The 20,952-nt window shown below is 67.9% G+C and overlaps 2 protein-coding genes across 2 annotated transcripts; one reads left to right on the forward strand and one right to left on the reverse strand.

Moving 5' to 3' along the window:
- Positions 1 to 38: 38 nt before the first annotated feature.
- On the reverse strand, positions 39 to 20,932 carry BOP1 (BOP1 ribosomal biogenesis factor). Its single transcript, XM_057736759.1, is given in 17 exon segments — positions 39 to 284; positions 359 to 466; positions 553 to 637; positions 714 to 1,002; positions 1,078 to 1,258; positions 1,344 to 1,476; positions 1,559 to 1,628; positions 1,702 to 1,782; positions 1,861 to 2,022; positions 2,149 to 2,361; positions 2,452 to 2,553; positions 2,631 to 2,748; positions 2,837 to 2,991; positions 13,149 to 13,229; positions 18,973 to 19,170; positions 20,646 to 20,842; positions 20,845 to 20,932. Coding segments are annotated over 17 exon segments (2,415 nt in total). The 3' UTR covers positions 39 to 130.
- On the forward strand, positions 3,137 to 6,493 carry SCX (scleraxis bHLH transcription factor). Its single transcript, XM_057736900.1, has 2 exons — positions 3,137 to 5,263; positions 6,170 to 6,493. The coding sequence occupies exons 1-2, from the start codon at positions 4,691 to 4,693 to the stop codon at positions 6,206 to 6,208; spliced, it is 612 nt and encodes a 203-aa protein (XP_057592883.1). The 5' UTR covers positions 3,137 to 4,690; the 3' UTR covers positions 6,209 to 6,493.
- Positions 20,933 to 20,952: the final 20 nt, after the last annotated feature.

Here is a 20,952-nt window from a genome sequence, read left to right on the forward strand (position 1 = left end):
CCCTCCCCCCGCCCCGTTAGGAATCCAGACTCAAGAAGGTCACACCAGCAGGAGAAAGGCCTCTCTGTTGAGGGTCCTGAGCACACGCAGCAGCCTGAGCCCACCTGCCCCGCCCAAGAACCTGGGCCGCCTAGGAGAAGAGGCGGAGGGTGCCGTCCGCCCCCGCGGAGAAGAGCCACGGCTGGGTGGGGTGAAAGGCCACGTCCAGCACCCCCAGCTCTCTGGTGAGGGCGTGCCCCCTGAGCACCTTCACGGGCACCAGCAGCGGGTTCTGCAGCAGGTCGCTGTGGGGGAGGGAGAGGCTCAGGACCCGGCGGCACAGCCCGCACAGGGCGCGCGCGGGCGGGCAGGCGCTCACCTGTACACCGTGCCGTGGCACACGATGACGCTGCCGTCGTCGGAGCCGGATGCGAAGAGCGGGTACCGGGGGTGGAAGGCCACCGCCCGGAGGGCCTTCCTGTGGTGCCTGGCGGGCCAGAAGGTTGAGGGGGAGCCAGTTGAGGGGAGCAGGTTGAGGGCGGGGGCGCTCCGCCACCCTCGCCAGCGCCTCACCTCAGCACTCTGTACGGCTTGGTGGAGAGATCCAGGTCAAACCACACCAGCTTGCTGTCGTAGCTGCCACAGAGGATGTTGTCGCCTGGGGGAAGATGTGCTGGTAGAGACCTGGGGGCCCCCTCACCTGCCCCCCACCCCCGGCTGGGGTGCCCTCTCACCTGCCGGGTGCACCGCCAGGCTGGACAGCCACTTGCAGTTGGGCATCAGCTTCTTGGTGAGCTCCTGGCGCAGCAGGTGGTAAAGGCGGACGCTGCGCTGGGAGGCCACGAGCAGAAAGGGCCGCACGGGGTGGAAGGCCACGCGCTGCACCTGACCGTGGCTGCGGCGGAAGGGGCTCTGGCTGCGGCGCCGGCTCAGCTGGTGGATCAGCACCTGGGTGTGGCCCGGGGTGGCCAGCACCACGGCCATGTAGTCCCCGCGCCCGTGCCAGGTCACCTGCGTCACCGGCTGCGAGAAAGCCAGGCTGCTGAGCCGTGCCCTCCCCCCGCCCCTCCCCCCCCCGCCCCCCCACAGCCCCCACACCTTGCCGTGGCAGATGCGCAGCCGCAGGCCGGCCTGGCGCTCCTCCTCCAAGGCTTCCAGCCAGCGGGCCGGCTGCGCGCAGGGCTCCGCGGGCGGGGGGCGGGCGCTCAGCAGCTGCTCCGTGCTGCCCACCACCAGCCGGTCCCCCAGGGCCGGGCTGAGCAGCAGCACGGCATCCTCCCTGCGGCCAGAGCCACGGTAAGGCCCTCGGGCCCAGGGCCGCCCCCCTCCCCGCTGCCCCAGGAAGCCCCGGGCCTCATACGCACACAGCCACAGCCACCAGGCAGATGGTAGGCTGGGGGTTCCAGGCGACACTCTTCACCACACCCCCCACAGGCACGGTCCTCACACAGCGGGCGGTGGCCACCTCCCAGAGCCGCACCGACCCATCATCCGAGCCTGGACACAGCAGATGGGCCCTCAGGACCTGGCCCTCCAGCCTGGCCCCCCTCCACGGCAGGCTGCCCCACCCCAGGCCCACCTGATGCCAGCCACTGGCCCCCCGGGGAGACACTGAGGCAGCGGACGAGGTCGCCGTGGCCCCGGTAGACCTGCAGAGATGGGGTGGTGAGGTGCGGGCCCCCAGAGGCGCGCGCGACAGGCCACCCCGCCCTGCCTGCTCACCAGGGCCTGGCACGTGGGGAAGGGCTGCAGGTCACGTGGCCGAGGCAGTTTGGGGATGAGGTCTTCAGGGTCCACGTTCACCTGGGAGAGAAGGACCCGGGGTCAGCTGCGTCCACCCCCACCCCCCACCCCTGCCCAGGTCTCCCCCAGCCCGCACACCCGCATCTTGCGCTGCCGCGGGCACAGGTAGAGGTCGAGGCAGCGCTCGAAGCGCTCCTGGATGAAGCGGCCGTAGGCGGGCACGGCCCGCAGGCTCTGGAACCGGCGGGGCAGCACGCTGAGCTTCCTCTCCCCAGGCTCCTGCTGCTCCCAGGCCAGGCGCTGTGGGGGCGGGAGTGAGGCAGGCACAGGGCCAGGCAGGGCGGCCCGGACCCCAGCCTGCACGGCCCGGACCCCAGCCTGCACGGCCCGGACCCCAGCCTGCACCGCAGCCCGCACCAGGCTCACCTCCTCCTCGCTGGGCAGGTACTCGGGAGGCGGGTTGTAGGACTCGGCGTGGCCCGGCAGCGCCAGCTTGGGAGCAGGCACGTGCATCCTGTGGCGGCCCAGCACCGCGTCCGGGTCCTCCTGGGCCCACAGGTCGTAGAAGCTGGGCGTGGGGTCCGGAGGACGGCGAGGCTGGATCCAGCCCATCTTGATGGCGTGCACCATGCGGGAGACCTGCAGAGCCCGTGGGGGTCAGGGCGGGGATGGCCGGGGGCAGGGGGACAGCGGGGGGGGGGGGGACCAGGAGGGCGGGGCCACACCCACCTTCTCCTTCTCCACCAGGGACGGGATAAAGCTGCGTTTGTCGGCGGGCCGGTCGGTCACTGGGTGGATCACGAGGTCCCCACTGAAGAAGTCCACAGCCGGCTGGGGGACGAGCGGAGGGGTGTGGGCCTGGGCCCTGCAGGTGCCCCCAGACCCTGGGGCCCGTGGCTGCCCCCTACCTCGTACGGGTCGAAGCTCGCGTCCCCAAACTGGCCCGACTGCAGCCGCCGCACCAGGGCCACCTGCTCATCCGTCAGCCGCACGCTGTGCCCGGTCATCCGGTCCCGCACCGTGCGCCTGGGGGCTGCCTGTCAGAGCCCAGTCCCCGGCCCCGCCCCACCCGCAGGCCCCGCCCCACCCCGCGGTCCCCGCTCCATGCCCGCACCAGTAGTCAGGGTTGTCCATCTTGTCCAGAAACTGGTCCAGCTCGTCAGGGGTGCGCAGGGGCTTATAGATGCGCCTGCCATCCAGGTCGTAGCCCACGTGGGGGAAGTCATCGTACCACTCCAAGGGCACGTTGCCCACCGTGTTCCGGATGTCCTGGGGCAGGAGGCCAGAGTGTCAGCACTGGACACCCACTGTGCCCACCCCTCCCTCCAAGCCCCCCAGAAGATACAGACTAGGAGGGGGAAAAGGCGAGAGCAAAGCACTGGCCTCAAGGCTGGCCAGGGGCAGCACCCAGGCCCCCTGACTCGTGCCTTCTCCCTGGGGTGTGACGTGGCAGGGCGGCCTGCAGTGTCCCCCTCCCCCCCCACCCCACCCCCTCCCCGACCCTCCGAGGCGCCGGAGCTGCACCTTCACATTTTCCACTGAAGTGGTGCCAACCCCAGAGCCTCCCCGCTGGATTCCTTGGCCAGGGCTCTGGGCAGCCACAGGCAAGAGTGACCTCATCGGCCGTGGGCTCCCTCCCCTGGTGGGGGCCTTAGGCAAAACTGGGTAGCCACCGGCAGGAACTCAGGGAAGACCCCACCAACCCACGCTAAGGGGAGGCAGAACCCAGCGCACTGTGAGCTGCAAGCATTCAGGGACTCCCCCAGCCCTGCTGCCCTGTCCCCCCACCCCAGCCTCAGCGGGCAGAGCAGCCACATTCCTGGACACACATTCCTGGTCGAGGCCCCTGCCAGCCACCACCCTCCCTCCACCCAGCACAGAGACTGCTGCCCAGGCGGCCGCTTCCTGCAACAGTAGCCACAGGGGGAGGGCCCCAGATGAGACAGCAGAGTCGGGAACCTGGGAACCCCCCCCCCCTTACAGCAGGACAAGACCCTCTGGGCACTGCCCCTCTGCACCTGCCCAGCCCCCAACCTGCTAACTTTAGTTCTCCCAGCTTGCCCATCCTCCAGGTGTGCCCCCACGTCCCTGCCATTGCTAGAAACGCCCTTCCTTCTCCTGTGCCCCCCAAGTCGACTCAAACATCCCTGAATTGGACAGACTGCGGCTGGGGGGGGTCAGTGGCCCAGAGGAGACGCCCACAGGGAACACTCTGCAGGGGACCAGGGTGCGGGTGGGGGGGTTCTCCAGAGCAGAGCGCAGGCAGGAGCGGAAAAAGAGGGCATAAGCTGTGCTGGAACTGGAGACTGATGCCAAGAGGGGGCAGGTGCAGGAGAGACAGGCTGTGTCATCAGGCGGCCCCAGACACAAACCTGAAGGGGGGCAGCCGGGCGCTGGGGCTGAACTCCAGCTCCTCAAAGCTCCTCTGTGCCCCCTTCTCCGGGCACAGAAAGCCCAAGTGTACATGGGAGCGAGAGACAGACAGGGTGTGGCCAAGCGCTGGGGCCAGGGCAGCTGGGTTAACTTGGTCATGCCAAGCGAGAAGGCCCAGGGTCACGGGTCCTGCTTGACCATCCTGCCTCCCGCTGAGAGGGAGGAGAGGAGGCGGCACAGACCAGGTACCACCCGGAAGGGGGCTCCCACCTCCCCCGGCATCCCCCAACGGCAAGATGCTCCAGGCCCCTTCACCGTGGCGCGAGGAGGCAGAGGGACGGAGGGCCCCTGCTCCAAGCGGCCTCCAGGGGCTGGGAGGCGGGGAGGAGGGCGGGCCAGCGCGGGGGAGGGGCCGCCTCGGCTATAAAGGCCCAGCCCGCGGCCCCGCTCCAGCCCGGGACGCACACGTGCGCGCGGCTCGGCTCGGCAGCCGCCACCGCGGGAGCCCTGAGACCTCGCGCCCCCCTGGCCCGGCCGGCGGCGGCGGCGGCGGCATGCGCGGCGCGCGGCGGAGCTGACGGCGGCGGCCGGCCCCATGTCCTTCGCGATGCTGCGCTCGGCGCCACCCGGCCGCTACCTGTACCCCGAAGTGAGCCCGCTGTCGGAGGACGAGGACCGCGGCAGCGAGAGCTCGGGCTCCGACGAGAAGCCCTGCCGCGTGCACGCGGCGCGCTGCGGCCTCCAGGGCGCCCGGAGACGGGCCGGGGGCCGGCGCGCGGGGGGCGGCGGCCCGGGGCCCGGGGGGCGGCCGGGCCGGGAGCCCCGGCAGCGGCACACGGCGAACGCGCGCGAGCGGGACCGGACGAACAGCGTGAACACGGCCTTCACGGCGCTGCGCACGCTCATCCCCACCGAGCCGGCCGACCGCAAGCTCTCCAAGATCGAGACCCTGCGCCTGGCCTCCAGCTACATCTCGCACCTGGGCAACGTGCTGCTGGTGGGCGAGGCCTGCGGCGACGGGCAGCCCTGCCACTCGGGGCCCGCCTTCTTCCACGCGGCGCGCGCGGGCAGCCCCCCGCCGCCGCCGCCCCCACCGCCCGCCCGTGAAGGCGAGAACGCCCAGCCCAAACAGATCTGCACCTTCTGCCTCAGCAACCAGAGAAAGCTGGTGAGTGCTGGCGGTGGGGCGTCCCCCACCTCCAAACCTCCCGTGCAACCCACGCCTGCCGGGCAGAGAGGGCGGGGCCAGAGGCGGGCAGAGCCCCCCAGCAACACCTGTCACCCGCGCGCAGCAGCCCCGAGACCAGGGAGGGAGGAGCCCAAGACGGGCACGGCCGGAGCAGGCGGGGCTGGGCCTTCCCCGGCCCTTCTCCCCCACGAGTGCCCTGGACACGGGCACCCACGGGGGGACCAGAGAGCGCCACCCAGGGCCAGATGGGGTAAGACAGCAAGGCAGGGCCAGCACCGACCTGGAAGAACCTAGGGGACCAAGCTAGGCTTGGATCAAGCAACTCTGGCCACCTCCCCTGTCCCCAGGGGAAGGAGACTCGGGGGGCAGTGGCAGTAAGGAGACCCCTCTGGGGTCCACTTGCTCTGCCACTAGCCTCAGGCTTATCGGGCACCTGCCTGCCCTCCCCTGGCCCCTGCCCCTGGGGCACCAGGGCGGCTGTGGCATCCGCTGGCAGGAGGCTGGCAGGAGACCTGGGGGCTGGGGGAGAGGGCTGTTGCGGGAGACGCTGGCCGGCTGTGATTTACAGCTCCTGCTGTGCTTGGTGGCACCGGAAAAGCAGGGTGAGCAGGGAGAAAATACGGCGCGGCTTTCCCCAATCCCCATTTCCTCTCCAGACAGCACGCGCGAGCTCCTGGGGCCTGAACATCTGGGAAATTTAATTTTACAATTTCGGCTGTGCAGCAGCATACTCTCCTCCCCAGACTGCCTGGGGAAGCTGGGGTGAGCGTGGAAGGGGGGTGCCTCCAGCGCCCACCACCCGAGACGGCACCCAGCGGGGAAGTCCAGAGGTGCAGACTGCCACTGGCCTCTGCCCAGGCCCTGACACTGCCCTCCCCTCTGCAGAGCAAGGACCGAGACAGAAAGACGGCGATTCGGAGTTAGAGGCAGATGCCGCTGGGCCATCCACGGAGAGCCCCACGGACCTGACTCGGGCACAGGCCTCCCTGAGGGCCCCCCCACCGGCCGCCCTGCCCCAGCTGTGAGCGGGGCTGATGGACAGACAGGCGGCAGGACTCGGAGCTGGCCCAGCACTTGCCCAGCCCCACTGGAACTTTCCATGCTGGCTCCGTACCTGGTTTTCTTCTCGTCACTATGTGTTGGCATCTTGTGTCTTTGATATGATAATATAAAGTCTGAAAGTTTTGTATAATTAAAACCAAAACAACATCTTCCAAACACGGACAAACACTGTCCTCTCCACCGGTTCAGGATCCACCCTGAACCGGAGCCCGAGCCGGAGCCCACCCTCGCGCCCCTCAGGGGCTGTTCTCTTTTCGCATCCTGTCTCCCTGGGCTGAGGCACCCAGTTCTCGGAGAAAGCTGCCCCTCTCCAGGGCTCAGGGCCGGCCCTCCCAGCACCCCTGCCAGGGCACCATGGTGCCTTCAGGTCTGAAGGAGACCTGCAAGGGGGCAGAAGGCTGAGGGGCAGAGCGGGGCACAGGCAGCCGGGGGCAGGGGAGCAGTCCCGCCCCACCTCCGCTCCGAGGGCCTGCCAGGTGTCCCGGCCCTGAAGGGTCCTCAGCGCTTTCCGCGTGCACCTTGCTGGTCTTCGGAACCTCAGCACCTCAGTCTCTGCCCACAGGGCCCCACGAAGTGGGCGTGTGGGGGAGGGGGAGCGAGGGGCACCGTCTGGCAGAGCTGAGCTTCCAGGCCTGTGCAGGCCCGAGGGCACGGGCCAGGTGGCAGCTGCCCGTGTGTTCCCCTGGGGTCTGCGCCTGCCCCCAGCACTGCTCCCACTGGGAGGGCCCCGGCCGCTCACCACCGCACCCACCCAACTCCCCCAAAGGCCCCACCTGCCCATGAGGAGGGCAGTTCAGGCCTCTCTGCAAGCTCTGCACAGCTGGCTGACCGTTAAAACCTTGCAGGTGACAATTACAACCTACCGGCGTGAGCTCCATGGGCACAGCAGAGTACAAAGGCGGGGGCAGCTCTGTGCAGGCCCCCCCCCCAGCTGGCCAGCAGCCTGACTTCCGGCCCGCCGGGCGGGGAATGGCCAAGCGCGCCAGGTGCCGGCCCTGGGCCCTCCCAGCCCTCCGCGCAGGCTCAGGCCCCCGGGAGAGGCCAGGTGCTGAGGCCCACGTGGGCACCCAAACAGGGCAGGGCCAGAGCCACCCCCTCCCCTGAACGGACGGGCTCCCGGGAACCGAGAAGCAGGAAGCGGTGGTGTAATTCTGGAGGAAATTCTCAAAGCCAGAGCCTTTAGGGCTAGAGAGGGGTTGTGTCCAACCTGATAGAAATACAACAGCATAAAAAGGCACAGCGGCAGGTTCCACTCAGAGAGAAACCCAACCCCAAATTTCCTCTCCGTAATCCTGTAGGAGCCTACAGCTGGCCAGCAGGAGGCGGGGAGAGGGCACGCTCGGTCACCGCGGCAGCCCCCCACCCCCTCCCCCCCCCCCGCCTGCCTGGAGAGGCAAGACGCAGGCGGAACGTGGGGGTCCCCCTGGGGGGTGAGAAAGGCACCCCTTCCGCTCCGGGGCACTGAGGACACTGCAAGAACACGACCTGGGGAGGGAGCGTGCGGACAAGCAGGGACGCCCCTCCAGGGTCTCCAAGCCCGCCTCCCCGGCTCCACCGGGCACCAGTGCAGTTCTGCGGGGACGGTCCGTGGCCCATCTGCCGTGCCCCTCCACTCCTGGGCTCGGTGGGAGCGTAAAACCTCCCTCACAAATCCTCCCTCACAAAGATGATGGGGAGTTAGGTGGGCACCCACCTCCCAGCCAGAGTCGCCAGGCTGGTGTCAGGCAGACAGAGGGGGAAGAGTGTGCCCTCCCTGCGTGAAGGCCTGAGGGGAGAGAGCAGGGCGAGGGGGACAGGCAGGCTGGGGCCCGGGCGTCAGGGCCCCTCGGAGCCCAGTGCAGCAGGGGAGGAAGGGTAACTGCCTCGGAGCTGCCGGGTCGGTAGGAGAGGGCAGGCCTCTGGGACGGTCCCCAGCGGCCGGCGGGTCCCGGCACAGGGCGCGAGGGCCAGGCCCTCGGCCGCTGGGCCTGTGACTCCGACAGCGGCTGCAGCTTGGCCGGCCTCAGGCCTGGGCAGTGGGCCCGGTGGCTCCCTGAGCTGCACCGGTAGCAGCAGAGGCCGAGGGCCTGGCCCGCCAGCCAGCAAAAGAGGGAGGGTTAGGGATGGGGAGGAGCACGCGTCACCCTCCGCCGCTCCAGAAATTCAAACCAGACTGGGGGCGGCGGGCCGGCCCACGAGAGTCCACTCGGCTACTCACGGCAGCCGCGGGCGCCCCGTCCACCACAGCCCCCGCTTCCTCCCAGGACGCCCGCCTCGCCCGCCCCCCCGGCTCCCTGTGCGTGTGCCCCGCAGAGGCGGTGGGAAAGGAGAGGCCGGCCCGCACCCGGGGCCAGCAGCCGCCTCTGGGCCACCAGGGCTGGGCTGTCAGCTCCCGACCCCGGCCCGGGGAACGAGCGGCTGGCGGCACCACGTGATCCATCACCCGGCCGCCCGCGCCCGCCCGCAGGCCAGCCGGCCCCCACCCTGCACAGCACCTGCGGGCTGCCAGGAAGCACATGTGACCCTGCGGGGGCGGGCGCCGGCCGACCCCTCCAGGGTCCAGACAGCCCCCAAGCTGTGCTCTCCCAGGGGGCCGCCCTGCCCCAAGGACGAGCCCTCGGGCGGCAGGGGTCCCCCACCCCCCAGGCTGCGCCGGACAGACACAGGCGGCCACCGGCTGATGTCGGCTGGGATTTTTCCGCTCTCGAAGAGCCCCCTCCCCTCCCCCTCCCCCTCCCCAAAGTGGCTGCAGCTGTCAGGACCGCAGATTGGAACTGCAGGTACGGCGCTGGCCCGCTGCCCACCTCCCTCCCGTGTCTGTCTGAGAGAAAGGAAGCCGGCCCACCTCTGGAATCCTTCACTCTCTCCTCGTTCTGCCTCTCCCACCTGTCCCCCGGGAGCGCGGGGTCAGCCGCCCTCGCTCGGGCTCTCTCTTCCCCTTGCCCCTCTCCGATTACAATGCCGGCAGTGTTCCCTCAGCTCCCCCCGCCCCCCACCCCGGCCTTCCTGCGCCTCGTCTCTCCTGCGCCTCCCTCCAGGAGGAGGCCAGGCCGTGTGCCCCGGGCCACCTGCTGCAGCTGAGCTCACACAAGGTACCCGCAGGATGAGTCCCAGTTGATGGGCCCAAGGGTTTGGAGAAAGCCAGGTCCCACTCAGCCTCTTCCTGCCCCAAAGGCCAAAGCCAGCTAAGGGGACCCTCGCAGGGGTCGGGGCCAGAAGCAGAGCCCACCAGCTGTGGCCAGCCGGGCCAGGGCGGGACGGTCGAGGAGCTCCGAGCCCCCTTCCCAAACCTCCTCCATCAGACTGCCCTCCCGCCCGCCATCCTCACGAAAGCACGACGGGCCAGGCCCACCCGAGCCATCGGACGTGTGTGGGCACGGGGCCCTCCAAGCCCACTCCTTGACCCTGGATGAGCGCCTCCAGCGCTGCTGGGGGAGATGGGAGCAAGTCTCCCCACAAGCGGTCCGTGGGCTGGGGAGCGGGCGCCCAGGCTGCCCCTGCTCCTGGGTCCTCCGATACAGCCCCACCTACGCCCTCTCCTGGGGCCAGCCCGGGGCCAGCGGGCATTCCCACAAGGGGCACCCAAATCTCGGCTTCCCGCAGGCAGGGCCTCCCCGAGACTCCTCTGGGGGTGGATGCGGTGGACGTGGCTCGGGACCCCCTTGCTGAGTGCCAAGGGCCCACTCTGAGCCCCTCGAGGCTGCTTCGAACTGGCCTGGGGCCCGCAGCGCCACACCCCCAGCCCCAGCCCCTCCAAGACCTCACTCGGGAGGACTCGCCCTGAGCCCCGAGCAATTGCCCACACGCAGCCAGCTGCCACCTGCACCCCTGTCCTCAGCAAGGCAGCCCTGGCCTGGGTCGGGACGTGTGCAGCCAGCCCCTGCAGCACCTTTCCTACGGAACCTGTCCCCACGAGCCTGCCCAGCCGGGCCAAAGGGCACCCCCCCTTTCTCTCTGTCTCTGCCCCAGGCCCAGCATCCTCCCTCCCACCCGCCTGCCCGCCCAGCTCGGTTCCTGCTGCCCAGGAAACCGGCTCCAGTGGGCACACGGCAAGCCGGGGCCTCTACACGCCCACGTGCCCCAGCACGAGGGAGCGTGCAGCCCTGAAGGAACCCCACCATCACCTGCCCCCACTGCCACCTGCCCCCGACGGTGCTGGTGCACGGCCCCCGGGGCCCCCGGGGCTCTGCTGTCCTGGAACGGCCCCGCCCTCCCCAGGGGTGACCCTGTCTCCCGACTGGACCCACACACAGCGGGCCTGGCTCACGAGGTGCTGCCTGGCAAAGGCGCCCAGGGGCACCCCGAGGTCACAGCCGCCACACCCACCGCCCCCTGCGGCCCCCTGCGAGGCCACGGTGCCGGCGGGGGGGGGGGGGACCCTCCCAGCCAAGGTGGCCGGGGCGACCCGAAGGGCTGTCGGAGCCCCACCGCGGGGCGGGGGCCGCCAGGGAGGCAGGCAGCCGCCGAGGCCGCGGCCGCACGCTCTGCGCAACAGCTCGAAACCCGAGCCGCGGCCGCGCTGCCAGCAGCCGGCGAGAGCGAGCGCCGGGCCGGGCCGGGGGCGGGGCGGGGCGGGAGGAGGCGGCTGCCGCTCAGTAGCCGGGAGGCCGGCAGCGGCGCCTGGCGGGAGAGCAGAGGGGACCGCGGCCGGACACAGGCGCGCCCGCCGCCCGCCCCTACAGGGCCGCGACCCCGGAGCTGACAGCCCCGGCCCCCACCCTGCCCGCCCTGGCCTCCGTTTCTCCCAGCTTCTCCCAGGCCAGATGGGGGTGGGGGCCCACCGCTCGGAGAGCCACCCATCGCCACCCGCCCCGCCTCCCGCAGCCGGCGGATGGATGAGATCACGTCTGTGGGGGAGGGGTGCGGTGGACATGTGGGAGAGGGCTCCCCGACTCCCAAGGGCCAGGACGCCCACCACGCCTGGCCTGGCCGCAGGTCCTGGGGCTGCTGCTCGGCTGCCCCCTGGGATGTGGGGGGGCGGGGGGACGCACGGGCACAGGACCCGGGTCTCCAGAGAAGGGGGCCAGCCCTCCCCAGCCACCATCAGGGGCCGCGCCCCCTGGGGCCAGGGCGGACGGAGGCCCGCCGCCAGAGGGCCGAGAAGGCCCCGTGTCCCCCAGCCCAGGACCCGAGTCCAGGCCCGAGGGGTGGGAAGGTGAGGCCAGGCACGGCCACAGCACAGGAGCGGCCCACCCAGGAGCACACCTTGCAGGACTTCACTGCTTCACCGACCCCCTCCAAAGACGCTGCCTGGAGAAGGGGCTGCCCGACACAACGTGACCCGTGTTGGCGGACTGTGTCTCCTCACAGGTGCCAAGCGCCCCGGGGCACAGCCTCGGGGTGGGGGAGGCCCCCGTGCCCCCTCAGCGCTCTCGGGCCCCTTGGGCCCCCGAGAGGCCACCCCATCCCCTGAAACCTCGTCCCCGGAGCCCACCCTGCTTTGCACAGACTGCAGAGACGCGGCAGCAAGCCGGGGGTGGGGGTCGCCTCTCGGGGAGGAGAGCATCTGTCCGGCCGGCCTGGCCCCTGAAAGCCGAGCTCTGCCGCCCCCTCGAGCCGCGGCCGGCTGTGCTGGCAGAAGCGCGGCTCCTGCTGTCACTCAGGCCGACAGATGGGATAGTCATCGCACCCCCCCCCCCCCCCCCGGCCCCCGCGGCGGCTCCGGGACCGGCCAGGCCAGGAGGAGCGCCTCCCTGCGGGCGGCCCAGAGCCCCTCCCCCGGCCTCTGCACTCCATTTACAATGATCATCGATTTCTCAAAATACCAAATATAAAAAAGTAGCCGACAGGATGTGGCTGCCGACAGCCAGAGCCCCTGGGAGGGGGGAGACCGGCCGGGAGCCGCGCTGCACGGGCCCCCCTTCACCGAGTGCGCCCGCTGCTCAGGCCAGGAAACCAATTTATTTTGTTTTGTCTCTGTTCTCTGAACGCACAGAGACCGGATCGGGCGGGCGGCCAAGGCTCCTGCAGCCGCTGCCAAGAGGGCGGAGGGTGGGGGTGGAAGCCGCGCAGGGGAGGGGGCGCGGGTCTCCCCAGCCCGGGGACAGCCCCCGACAGACGGCAGGACGAGCCGCCGGGGGCGGGGACCGCTGTCTCTGCAGGCCCCCCAGCCGGAGGAGGCACACACCCGGGGGGCTCACGCCAGGACAGTGGGCGTGAGGGCCGCAGCCCCGCCTGGTGGCTGGGACACACCAGGGAGGGAGCAGGCGGCAGGAGAGCACCACAGCCACGTCTACCTGGGAGCTCCTCAGCCCAGCCCCCCAGAACCCACAGGCAGCCCTGGCCAGACCGAGCACCCCTAGCCCGGCAGCAGGCGTTCCCCTTGAGACCGTCAATGTGGGAGGGAGGACCGGATTCACGGAGGGCCCCAGCAGCCCGGGCCTCCAGGATGCCAGGGAGGAAAGGCAGAGCACTGGGGCCGCCCGTCTCCTGCCCTTGGTGCCCTGCGCGGGCGCCCACCGGGCCTGTCACCCACCCCCGCCTCCAGGGACCCGCACAGGCCAGCTGGTGCCCACCCGCAGCATGGGCACAGCCCCCCAGAGCACACGGGGGTCCCCACCGCCTGCCAGCCGCGCCCGCCACACCCCGGGGTCCATGGCCCAGGGCCGAGACAGAGGCACAGGGTGGCCGTGCTGCGCCCAACACGCTCCCCTCCCTGCGATGACACACGCTCCAGCAGTCACGCGTCCCCAACCCTGAAATGGCTCTTCCAGACGGGACTGGGGCCCCAGGCCAGGACGCCCACTCCGGCCTCGCTGTGGCCTGACTCTCCTCTGCCTGGGGCAGTGCAGCCCACCCTGCAAGCGCGCGGCCGCGGCCCCACCTCCTCGTCAGAGCTGTCCTCCGCGTACTCGTCCTCAGCCAGCTCGCTCACCACCGGTGTCCTTAGGGGAGGGGTCCCGGCCTGTGAAGGGGAAGGGAGAGCCGTCATGTCAGGACGTGGGCCAGGACGTGGGCCAGATCGTGGGCCGAGAGTGCCCCGAGGGTGCCCCGCCCCCCCTGCCCACGCTGAGGCCTGAGTTCCCGCGCCGCAATCTCTAAGCGGCTCCAACCTGCTCCCGGTGCGAGGACGAGACCAGGGACGCCCCAGATCTAAGTGGGCCTCTCCGGGAGGGGGTCTCACCCAGAGTCATCCTCTGTCAAGGGCTGGACCCATCACAACGTCCAGCTCCAGGGGAGGACCCCAGGGAGAGGCTGACACCTGGAACAGGAGCACTTCGCCACCCCCACAGCCCTTAACGAAAAAAACGGCTGCAGACTCCTGGCCCAAAGGCCCAGCTGAGCCCAGAGCCAGCCCGGGGTCAGGAGCAGCCTCTCGGCAGCAGCAGGTGAGGGCCGGGGAGGGGCCCCCCAGAACTGGGCCGGGCCCCTGAGGGCAGGGCCACGGCACGCGCGGCCGGCCGCCGGCACAGGGGCCACTCCTAGGACGAGACCCTCGCCCCACCGGCCAGGGAGTGGGCGCCACGGGCATTCCCACCCCCACCTGGAAAACAGATTCTCCCCTCGCAGGGCGGGGGTCGGGCGTACCGGAACCGGGACTGATGGGGAAAACAGCCCCGTCTCCCACGCGCCCCCCGGGGGGGCCGTGACGTGTCCGCGGCCGGAGCCCCCAAGCCCAGGCGCCCCCGCCCAGAGCCCCGCTCCCCCTGCCCGGGCAGGAGCCAAAGGCCCGCAAGGCAGCGCTTCCTCCCGCCTGTTTTTCCTTCAGTATAAGGAGGGTGAGAGCGTAAGTTTTTTTCCAGGCCAGGAAGAGGCGAGATTCGGTTTCCCCGTCTCTCCCACCCCCGGCTCCCGGAGCTGTGCGCGGCAGGAGCCCTGCCCGCGAAAAGTGGGTCAGCACTGCCTGGGCGCGGGGGGGCGCGCCCGGGGCCCGCAGCTCTGCCCCTGTCCTCAGCCACAGCAGCACACCTGCCCCAGGCCCCGGCTCGGCAGGACCCCAGGCCGGGCAAGCCCCGGAGGCCAGCCCGCAGCCGACAGGTCGCCGGCGGCGGCAGGGTCGCCAGCGCCGGCCACGGTGCTCCACGGCTGCCGACCGCCCGCCGGTCTGAGGCCCGCACCGGGCACCGCATCCCGGGAGCCCCCCCACACCTGTGCCCCAGGCGCCATCACAGGCCCTGGCCAACCCCAGCGCTGCCCAGGGAGCCAGGCACAGGCGGGGCCTCGGCGAGGGGAGGGGACCCAGCGGCAGGGCTGGGAGTTCCTGGGCAGAAGAGCTGGACGCCTGGCGAGGGGCGCCCTCCTCGAGGCACCAGGGCTCCGGAGCCACAGGCTCCCTCCCGAGGTGACCCCGCTGGGCAGACGGTGGCCGCCAGGGGGCAGCTGTGATGTGAGGCACAGCCCCGCTCCCCAAGGCAGAGGCCGCTCTGGGGCCAGAAGGACCGCGCACACCCCACCGCCTACAGCTGGGCAACAAGCGTTTAAAAAACAAGCCCTGCACACCAGCGCCCTCCCTCTCCTCTCCCACACGGCCCAGCCGCGGCCCCCAACACGCTCAGGCACAAGCACCAGGGGGTGGGCGTCGGCCCAGAGCCGCAGCACACCGGCTCCACGTCACGTGGCGCGGGCTCCCGGACGTGCCCGTGTGGATGGCTGAGAGCCCACGGGCGGGACCCGCGGGACGTGGGTTCTGCAGGCAAGTGTCCCAAACCAGGGGACCCACAGTCACGACGGGCCTCTCCTGGCGTCACGACGAGCCGCTCCACAGCCAGGGTGCCAGGTGGCTTGCTCTCGAAGCCCAAAGCCCTGAGCCCTGAGAGAGGGGACCAGGCAGGTAGAGATGCCCAGTGAGAGCCAGCTGCTCAGGTCACCCCACCTGGACGTGGGATGGGATCCGATCAACAACCCCCCCAGGGCAGGCGCACCAGAACCCTGGGGCGAGGGGGCACAGGAGCAGCGCGCGTGCGTCACAGCTGAGGGGGCTGTGGGACCCCCCCAAACGAACCGACCGTGTCACTGCAGACGCGACACCACAGCCTGGCCTGGCCCGAACCCCAGAAACAAGAGCGTCTGATGCCGGGCCAGGCCGCAGAAAGCCCCCTGCTCCCCACAGGGCGCCCGCCGCTCCAGCCGGGGGGTCACAGCCGTGGCTCTCTGGGACAGGCCCAGGCACATCCTGCCTGAGGTGGCCTCCACGCACTGGGCCTGCTCCCCCCAGGCACCAACGCCCAGACCCCACGCTGCAGAGGCCCGGGGACGCGCAGCCACTGCGCCCTTGCCCAGAGCCACGTCCTCCCGCCCAGGCTGTGCAGCAGACAGCCGTCCGAGCACAGACAGCACAGGCAGGACTCCTGGGTTACCTGGGAGATGCTAGTTCCACATAAGGCATCCTTACTAGGTCTTTTGTTACATTCTTGAGTGTGGCAAGCAGACTGAACGGAAGAAAATGGGAACTTTTGTACAAAAGTAAGAACACGAGGGAAAACCCACACAAGTACAAAGAACCAAACCAAACGACAAGTAGGAACACACGGTCTATATAAGCACTAAAGGGAAGACATGGCTGTGAGCAGCTACATCCACGCCAGGTGAGCAAGGACGAGGAGGCCCAGCGCCACGGGACACCCCCCCCCGCCGCCACGGGACCAGAAAAGCCCGCCCGAAGCACCACCACGTGCTGCTGGGGGCACGTGGGGCAGTGAGAGGCCCTGCCACAGACGGGCGGCGGCCGGTGAGCTGGGCGGCGAGAGCCGCCACCCGAGGCTGGAGACAGGCGGGGTGTGGGTGGCCAGGCAGGGAGGCAGGAGCGGGAGTAGGGCCCAGAGGCCGGCGCTCCTCTCCAGCGAGCTCAGGGGGCTTCATGCTGCGACACGGGACAACCCATGGCTGTGGCAGGTGAAGGCGGGCTGGCAGACCCTTGAGAGGGCCCTGATCCAGCCGGAACTGCCAGCGTGGTAGGAAAGTTCTGCACGTGAGCAGCCCTGCACGGGCGTCAGGATGAGAGGAACAGGCTGAGCCCAGGGCCCCAGTGCAGAGCGTGACAGGGCTGTGGTGGCGGCCACTCCTGGGGAGATGGGAAAACATGGAGGAAGCAGTGGCCAGCCTGCTGGCCCAGAGCATCCCAAGAGAGGGTGTGAACAGGAGACAGGAGAACCACCAGCTCACCCAGGTGGAGGCCGGACGGCTTTTGAGAACAGGTGCAAGAAAAGGGGAGATGGGGATGTTTCCACTAGGAGTCGAGAGCACCCCCCCCCTTAACTCATTCTCCTGGCCTGAACAAATGCCAGCCCAGTACTGAGGACCCCATGAGAAAGCCAGAGACATGAGCGCCCAGGCCGAACAGACCCCAGGGAGGCGGGCAGGACTGCGGGGAGGCGGGCAGGACTGCAGGACGGCCCACAGGAGGTGGGGAGAGAAGCGGGGCACCACGGGTGCCGTGGCGGGGGAGCGGACGCCACCGTCCCAGCTCAGCATGGAAGGGAGGGCCCGTGGGCCTGGCTCCCAGTGGGGGGCAGCTGGGGTGGGGCAGAGCCACAGGCAGCCTCCCCCCGCTCTGAGGATACCCCCAGCCAGGTGGCCTGAGCCGACTTTCCCAAAACGAGGGCACTCCTGAGGGTTGGGGGCCAGGACGGCTCCACGCCCTCTGGAGAGAGTAGGCGCGGAGTTTCTGCTGAGCCCGCGGCTGAGCCAGCGCCAGCAGACCCTGGACAGCGGCGCTGCCACCTCTGTGGACCAGCACGAGCCCAGAGGCTCAGGGGGTGGAGGGGGTCAGCCTCTTGAAATGCCTGTACACAGTACCTCGCCTAGAGAATTTAAACGAAAAATTCTTTTTATTAAAAAAGAAAATTATTTAACCTTTAAAAATCACTTCAAAAATTTTCTTTATAAAAGAAGACAAAAATTCTATTTTAAAGGAAAACTCTTAAGCACTTAATTTTAAAAGAAGAGGGACTTCCCTAGTGGCGCAGTGGTTAAGAATCCACCTGCCAATGCAAGGGACACGGGTTCAAGTCCTGATCTGGGAAGATCCCACATGCCGCAGAGCAACTAAGCCTGTGAGCCACAACTATTGAGCCCATGTGCCACAACTACTGAAGCCTGTGCACCTAGAGCCTGTGAGCCACAACTCCTGAGCCTGCGTGCTGCAACTACTGAAGCCCGTGGGCCTAAAGCCCATGCTCCCCAACAAGAGAAGCCCAACGAAGAGGAGCCCCCACTTGCCGCAACTGGAGAAAGCTCGCACGCAGCAACAAAGACCCAACACAGCCATAAATAAATAAATAAATAAATAAATTTTTTAAAAAATCATAAATAAAAAATAAAAAAACAAAAGAAGAGGGACTTCCCTAGTGGTGCAGTGGTTAAGAATCCACCTGCCCACGCAGGGGACATGGGTTCAAGCCCTGGTCTGGGAAGATCCCACATGCCACAGAGCAACTAAGACCGTGCGCCACAACTACTGAGCCTGCCAGCCACAACTATTGAGCCCATGTGCCACAACTACTGAAGCCCACGTGCCCAGAGCCCATGTTCTGCAACAAGAGAAGCCACTGCAATGAGAAGCCTGTACTCCGCAATGAAGAGTAGCCCCCGCTCATCACAACTAAAGAAAGCCCTAGCACAGCAATGAAGACCCAAAGCAGCCAAAGAGTAAATGAATAAATAAATTAATTAAAAAAAAAGAAGTAGAGGGAAAGATCCAGGAAGATAACCTAACCATGAACTGCGGTCACTAACCAGAGCAACGGCAGCGAAGGGGAGCGTCCACTCTTCACTGAACAGCGTGGACCTAAGATTTAACTTTTTGTCAAGGAGGGAGTATTTTGTAATCGTAAAGAGTTAATTAAAAAGGAGAGAAATATCCGCTCATAATCCCACAAACTACAGGCAAGGCAGTCCGTGAACAGCCTCATCTCTGTGCACCAGCGCTGCAATTAAAGCCTGAGTGGGTGGAGGATTTAAATCTGATTTTAAATCTTTTCTTCCTAGGAAGCAGATCAAATAAGCTTAGCTTTTGGTTTCCATCACGGGCCCAACTCCAGAACACCAAGGCCATGAAAAGCACAGATAGTTACAAGCTCGTTCCAGGATTGCCTAAATAACCAGTGTTGTATTTTACTTAGATTAAGCTTTTCTCTCATTTTCTTCACTTGAGACAAGGGAGGGTGCACCTCTCCCCTCGTCACAGCAACAGGCAGGACGGCAAAGCCTCACAAGGGGGCCAGCTAGGCTCCTGCAACCCTGGGACCAGGCCAGGTGGACGGAGCTCCGCTGGCTCCCACGGGTGTGGGGCCACTGGCTCCCCCCAGGCAGGCCCCTGCACACAAATCCCACCGCAGGCTCTGCCCCTAGGAAACCCCACAGCTGAGTCTAGCAAAGTGGCCTGAGCCCCAGGAGAAGTGACATCAGAATCACCTGGGGGCGGGGGGGGGGGTCAGGCATGCAGATTTTGGGGGTTCCTATGAATGAAGCACGTAACTGTGGGTAAAAACCGGTGCCGTACAGCTCAGAGCACCTCAGCTCCAAACAGGCGTTCTACCCAGCGCCCCTCCCCACCCCGCTGCACCAGAGGAGGAATGAGGGCCTTGGGATTCCCAAGGAACGGGAGGTAGCAGCACAGGGAGCCCCCAGAGAGCCCGAAGCCTGGCAGGCACTTTCCCGGCCACAGTCCTCGGGGGGAGAGCCCAACGGGAGGCTCCCCACTTACCCACCTGCTGCCCGGGGGTCTTCTCCGTCCTGCCGCGCTGCTCACCGCTGCTGGCTCCATCCTCCTCCTCCAAGGAAGTGTCATCGTCTCTACTGTCACTGCCGGAATCTTCCAGGCCTGAGAACACACTCTCCTCGCTGTCGGAGAGGCCAGGATCACTGCCAGGCCCAAGGCTGGGAGCAGGAGCGCCAAGGAGAGAAGGCTGCGAGAAGCATGACGTGGATGACCCCACAGCCCCCACCAGGCACTGTGCCCTGACCCACAGCTCTGTGTGGCCAGCCTCCAAGGCCACAGCCCCCAGGCCACAAGCCTCCACCTCCACCAAAACCATCCACCCAACCCAGGCCTCCCTCACCATCCACCTCCACCGACAGCAGGCTGCCTGCACTCAGAAGAGACATTCAATTCCTAGCATCTCACAGGGAAGGACTTTTCGGGGAGCACAGTTTCCATCACATCACCCACACCAGCCCCCCATCCTCCACACCCCACCCTGGCCCTCCCGGCCCCACAGCCATGAGGGCACTAGGGCAGGGTCTGCGGCAGGCAGAGCGACACGACCTGAGGGACTTTTCCCACCTGAAGCAGAAGACTCTGCTGGTTCTGAAGCAGAACCAGATTGGGGCCAACAGTTGATCAGGAAATTGTAAAGATCGGTTTAAAAGACAAAAATGACACAGGCTTTACCTAACAGCAAATATTTCCGTTCACCCCCTCCTGAGGTAGGACCAGAGCCTCCTCTAAGCAGAGCTCTGCTGACCAAAGACTGCCCAGTCCCTAAGTCCACAAAACACAATGCACAGTGTGTGGGCCTTTTAGAAATGGAACAAGAACTTGTAGACTTTCAGCGAGCATTTATTTGAACGGAGAACCCTAGATGTCATTGCTTTATTGCTTTTCAAAAATGAATAAGCCTCTCACCTAACTGGACAGCCTGCACTCACCACTTACTTGACAGCACTCAACTCAGCTTCCACAGAAACAAGTGGATACACACTCCTCTAACACTTAGTAAGCTACCCAGTTACAACAGCAAGGAAACGTGGCACGAACGGCTGCTGATGGGTACAAAGAGAAGTGGCGGAAGCCGCCAAGCCTGGCGCCCAGAGATGCCTGCTGGCGGGGGAGCGGCACGAGGACCTGTCACAAAGTGAGGGGGCACCCTGACAACCAGGAACGTGGAGTCCCGGCTCCACAAGCCTTCCACGGCTGTCCACCACTGAGCTCTGATGACACCCCCACAACCCAGCTGGGGTTCCACCGAGTCCCGTTAAAACGACGCGCCCAAAGCAGCAGGCACTGCCTTCCTGTGCCCGTAGCCTCTTCTACCACGTAGCCGACGCACTGGCAGCTGAGGAACGGGCACGGAGGTGCCGCAGGCTCAAACGCCCTGAACGCAGGAAGCACAATTCAAAGCGCCCAGGATGCCAGCCCTCCCCCTCAGCTCTCCCCGGCCCAGACGCCCTTCCACCCGCAGAACCGCGCGGCCCCACTGCGGCCACGCCTCGCGCCGGGGGTGCTCCCTGCCCGGGACGCCCGCACAGGGCCCCCGCCGGCAGAGGACGCGCGGCCCTCCTCCCGCGCTCCCTGGCCTGCCTCCCCGGGGCCGACGGCAGAGGAGCCGCCACGTGAGGCCCAGCTGCGCCTCCCCGCCCCGCTCGCGCAGCCCGCGGCCACCTCCTCCGGCTCCGGCTCCCGCTCCGGCGGCCGCTTCCCGGCCCGAGCCCCCGCCGCCGTCGCCGCCGTGTGCCCCGCGCCCCGCGCGCCCGCCATGCTCCCGGCTCGTCCAGACCCGCGCCGCCACTTCCGGCAGCGACACGACCTCGTGGGCCAGGGGGCGGGGCCCGCGGGGTCAGAGGGCGCGGGGCGGGCCCGGGTGGGCGGGGGCCTGCGTGCGCGCGCCGTGGGGACGCGGGCGGGCGGCGCCGGCGGGAGCGCGCCCGTCGCAAGATGGCGGCGGCCATGCTAGGCCCCGGGGCCGTGT

The sequence above is a fragment of the Hippopotamus amphibius genome, chromosome 5, assembly GCF_030028045.1.
Source record: "Hippopotamus amphibius kiboko isolate mHipAmp2 chromosome 5, mHipAmp2.hap2, whole genome shotgun sequence".
In the NCBI taxonomy this organism is placed as follows: Eukaryota; Metazoa; Chordata; class Mammalia; order Artiodactyla; family Hippopotamidae; genus Hippopotamus; species Hippopotamus amphibius.